This window comes from Trametes versicolor, assembly GCF_000271585.1.
Source record: "Trametes versicolor FP-101664 SS1 unplaced genomic scaffold TRAVEscaffold_6, whole genome shotgun sequence".
In the NCBI taxonomy this organism is placed as follows: domain Eukaryota; kingdom Fungi; phylum Basidiomycota; class Agaricomycetes; order Polyporales; family Polyporaceae; genus Trametes; species Trametes versicolor.
Window position 1 is genome coordinate 1,963,296 of NW_007360326.1, and position 4,540 is coordinate 1,967,835.

Sequence of the window (4,540 nt, forward strand, 5' to 3'; positions counted from 1 at the left end):
AATATATGAAGTGTTATATACCATTAGGTTCTAGAAAATTGAGGTCTACACAATGGTGTTGTTTGTAGGTCAATCGGATGCCAATTGAAGGCATAAATCAGAGTAAAAGGATGTTCAGGTCCAGATAATGTATGTAGTTTCTTCAATGCCCTGCTAGTACTATCTTCTGCCCTATGTAATGAAATTGTCCTGCAATATAATAATAAAGCTAGATAGATGAAGCAGTGAGCATAAAGACCAGGTAGTGTGCATACAATCTGGCAATGACCTTCAGCCACAATCAGTATTTGGTGCATTAAAGCTTGTGTATCCACAATGAAACCATGATTGTACCACCATTAGATGAACATTGAAACACCCTTTCCAATCATATATAAATGTCCTATGTTATGGTGAGGAATGAGCCAACAGGGGGCAAAATGGGTTGCAGCTGTGGCTGAGAACAAACAAGACCATACTTGGTGGCAGGGGAACGCTGAGCTGCGTTCCCCTGCCACCAACTGTGGTCTTGTTTGGTTCCCAACACAAATGTCTCAATATCTTGGCCCCCAGTTGTCCATATGCCACAAAATATGTATCAACAGAGAGCTATGGATGAGCAGAGTCCATATATTTAAAAATGACCTGGATGTGACTCATGCAGCTGCCACTATACACAGTACAAAATCCTATTAGTGCCACAGTTGGGGAAAAAAGCGCCCAAAGCACATGACCTGATGACATCATTGCCTCCCCCTAAGTGTCATATACCACCAGACTCAGAATTTCAATCTCTACTCCATGGTACTGTCTATATATTTAGTAATAAAATCTGGAAAGAGCTCAAACTATAATAAATGCAGTATTGCAGCTGATGTGTGGCATTGCACCATATATGGCAATCTGATTGGGCAATGAGGTCACATAATCATGCTTATGGAGTGTGTTCAATGGGGTAATCCATGTTTGAAGCATCAAATGATCATAAAAGTGCCTAAACACATTGTCTTGCTGAATAGTGCACTGTTGCCCTTCAAATAGAGGGGATACTGTGAGCATAAAAGAATTATTTCCCAAAACTTCAATGAAATAAATGTATCATGACATGATTTCCATCTAAAGAATACAATCAGGCCATTTATTGAAGGCCTATCCAATCAAGGCCTTGATCAAGGTATGTCTAATTCATTACATAGCATAAAATTAGCTACCAAGATGAATGTCTTGCTGAAACTCCTCTAAATGTTGAAGTATGTGGTAGGTATGGGTAAACTCCTACTTAAAGCTGCCTAGGCTGAAGGGCTAATAATCACAGAAAATTTACCTCAATCAATGTGTCAATGTAAACAGGCTGAGACACCGCTGCTCAAACCGTTACGCCAAAAGGCAGTTTAACTGAAAGGTTATACTCTCAGCTAACGCGGTGTATATATGCACTACCGGCATATCTGTGCTAAGCCTACAGCCAGGCTTACAGTCAATGGCATGACCATTATATAAAATCAATATGACTACACTGATAGTAATAATGTGACTCTAGTTACTGATATTGTTTGGATTATGAACTGACCTGCTAATGCTGAGATGATCAAGAAATGCTATAAGAGTCTTCTGCAGAGAATAAAATGAAGTCTGGGTTGAGCCATGTTATAAAATGAGAATATTTGTATCTTGGTGAGAATTGTCAAGTGACACATCTGATTGTTATAGCTGAGTACCCTGGGCAGTTAAGGTAAGCTTCCATCATTGATCTACTTGAATACTGTGACATCATTATACTATACCAGTGGAGGAAATTCCCTGGTTTATTTATGCAGTGCCTTCGATAGCATCTATGTTAGGGTCCATCAATTTAAGTGCTATATCAAATAATGCATATTTGAATACCTTGAAGACAATAAAAAATGCTTAAAACCAAAAATGGGAGTTTGGATGTCTGAATTTTTTAGCGGATGACAGCAGTGGAATTGATACAAGATCAATGCATATGGATGATGTGGATTGTTCAAAGGCTCATATCTACTACATATATCAAAACAGCACCCATAGTGTGCTCTGGGCCAGATCTAAATGCATTATTAATCTAAATTCTTAGCCCAACCATATGAATTATAATAAGATATATGTACCCTCATCAATCGGACCTGCCAGTTATGGCCCTCTCCAGCCAAGTGCAAATGAAGAAGATGAAGGCGCAGATGATGGAGCCTGTCCTTTTGTTGTGCATGGATTAACAGGAGCAAGCCTTGAGCACATGGGAAAAGTCAGACCATATGAGATCACTGCACGAGCTATTGAACACTTCAAGTCTGGAGGCAAAGTATTTGGCATTGGTCAATCTGCAGAGCCAGAGAGTTTATACCACAACCCTCAGCTGTATCCTCAGATGTTCCCATGGTTATTCCCATATGGCTTAGGTGGACTGAACAATGCTGCAAGTGGGTGTCGACCTGTCTCTGAGGAGCGGAGAAAGCAACAATTGCTGATGTACCATGATAAGCGCTTTCAACTGGAGCCATTATTTCCACTGGTTGCATTAAATCATGAGCAGATCAAAAAATCCACCACAGCTGGATATTTGTTGGCAGACAAAAACAAATTTGGTGAAATAGCCAACCGGCTTCTGAACATCAAAGACTCCACCCTGGCAGACATTATTCAGCGGCTTAGCACCGGATCTATGAAACCAGAGACTGAAGATGAAAAGGCTTGCTTCAAAATATTGAATGACCTGGATCATGTCAATTATAAGGTGCAGGGCTCCATCACAAGCAAGAAATATATGCGCAACGAGATATGGTCGCTAGTCTCCTACCTCGGTGCACCTTCCTGGTTTGTGACCTTTGCTCCTGCTGATGTCAAGCATCCTGTGGCCCTGTATTTTGCAGACACCAATCTGAAATTTGTACCTGAGTTCAGAGACAAGAATGAGCGTCTGCGGTTGATTGCAAATAATCCAGTGGCCGGTGCACGCTTCTTCAAAATGATGGTAGATTTATTTATCAAGCATGTTCTTGGCGTGGGATTGGACAGACCAGGGCTGTATGGAAAAACATCAGGTTATTATGGGACAGTGGAACAACAGGGGCGGCTGACACTGCACATGCACATGCTTATCTGGATCAAAAATGCACTTACACCCCAGGAAATTCGAGATAAAATCATGGATCCAAACTCACCCTTCCAGAAGGCCATGGTGGAGTATCTAGAGAGTGTGCACATGGGTGAATTCATGACAGGCAGCATGGAGAGTGTGAAGCAGAACATAGCCGAGGAAGATCACAAAAATCCATCCAGGGTCCCACCCACAGAGACATTGCCAGAGCCACCACCCAAGAAGTGCGACCACTCTACCAAATCAGACTGTGATCAGTGTCAGAAGCATACATCCTGGTGGACTAGATTCAAGCAGACAGTGGATGAAATTTTATATCTGTCGAACAGGCATACATGTCGGGCATCCTCAAAGAAAGACAAGGCTGATCTGGATAAATCTGACAAACCTGGATTTGATAATCGTGGCTGTACAGACAAAAATGGAAATTGCAAAGCCCGGTTCCCCAGAGAGACCCATCCAGAGACTGTGGTAGACCCAAGCACAGGTGCACTTATCATGAAGAAGGGAGAGGCATGGATTAATACCATCACACCTGCAGTCACCTATCTCATGTGCGGGAACACTGATGTCACTTCTCTGCTGTCGGGCACTGCCATCAAGTCTGTCATAGCTTATGTTGCTGATTACATAACCAAGACCCCACTCAAAACCCATGTGATGTTCCAGTCTATCCAGCAAGTGTTTGAGCGCAATGTGGAGTTGTTAGGCAGTCAGAAGTCTACCAAAGAGAAGGCCCGATCCCTGATCACCAAGATAGTAAACTCGCTGACTGCATGCTCTGAAATTGGTGGACCCATGGCAGCCATGTATCTGCTCAAGTATCCAGACCACCACAAAAGTCACAAATTCCGCACCTGCTTCTGGAGAGGATATGTGTATGAGGTTATGCATGCAAGGGAGGACTCTGCCAAGATTGCTGAGGAAGGGACCACCAAAGTCATGCTCGGACTTTCAGGAACATCCAAGCGGATCATAGCATTGTCACCTGTGCAGGATTATATATGGCGACCCACTGAGTACGAGCACATGCCACTATATGACTGGGTCAGATTGGCAGATAAACAGCGCATCAAGCACCGCAAAAAGGGTCCCAAGAAATCTGAAGAGGATGTCACTGAGCAAGCCGACGTGGACTCGGAGTTTGAGGACAACTATGATATCAGTGATGCAGAATTGAAGGGTGCTGGAGCCAATGAAGAAGAAGAAGAATCTGAGGATGAACTCTTGCTCACAAAGACATCAAACCAGGAGCTTGAAGCAGATAGCGCACCTAAGCCCAGGAAATCCAGGTCAAAATATGTGCAGTTCCATGAAAATCATCCACAGTATGACACCCATCATGTGAAGCTGCTGGACGAGTCTGAGGCATATGTTCCCAACTTTATTGGTGGTTCACTCCCCAGAAGAGATGCAGGCAACCGTGAACAATACTGCATGACCATG

The 4,540-nt window shown here is 43.0% G+C and overlaps 3 protein-coding genes across 3 annotated transcripts; all 3 read left to right on the plus strand.

Moving 5' to 3' along the window:
• Positions 1-2,464: 2,464 nt before the first annotated feature.
• TRAVEDRAFT_99179 (uncharacterized protein) lies at positions 2,465-3,061 on the plus strand (the record flags this gene model as incomplete). Its single annotated transcript, XM_008040710.1, has 1 exon — positions 2,465-3,061. A coding segment is annotated over one exon (597 nt), but the record flags the coding sequence as incomplete, so codon positions are not given.
• Positions 3,062-3,088: 27 nt separating this feature from the next.
• On the plus strand, positions 3,089-3,787 carry TRAVEDRAFT_79419 (uncharacterized protein; the record flags this gene model as incomplete). The annotated part of the gene is made up of 2 exons (XM_008040711.1): positions 3,089-3,431; positions 3,510-3,787. Coding segments are annotated over 2 exons (621 nt in total), but the record flags the coding sequence as incomplete, so codon positions are not given.
• TRAVEDRAFT_123704 (uncharacterized protein) lies at positions 3,755-4,540 on the plus strand (the record flags this gene model as incomplete). The annotated part of the gene is made up of 2 exons (XM_008040712.1): positions 3,755-4,207; positions 4,334-4,540. Coding segments are annotated over 2 exons (660 nt in total), but the record flags the coding sequence as incomplete, so codon positions are not given.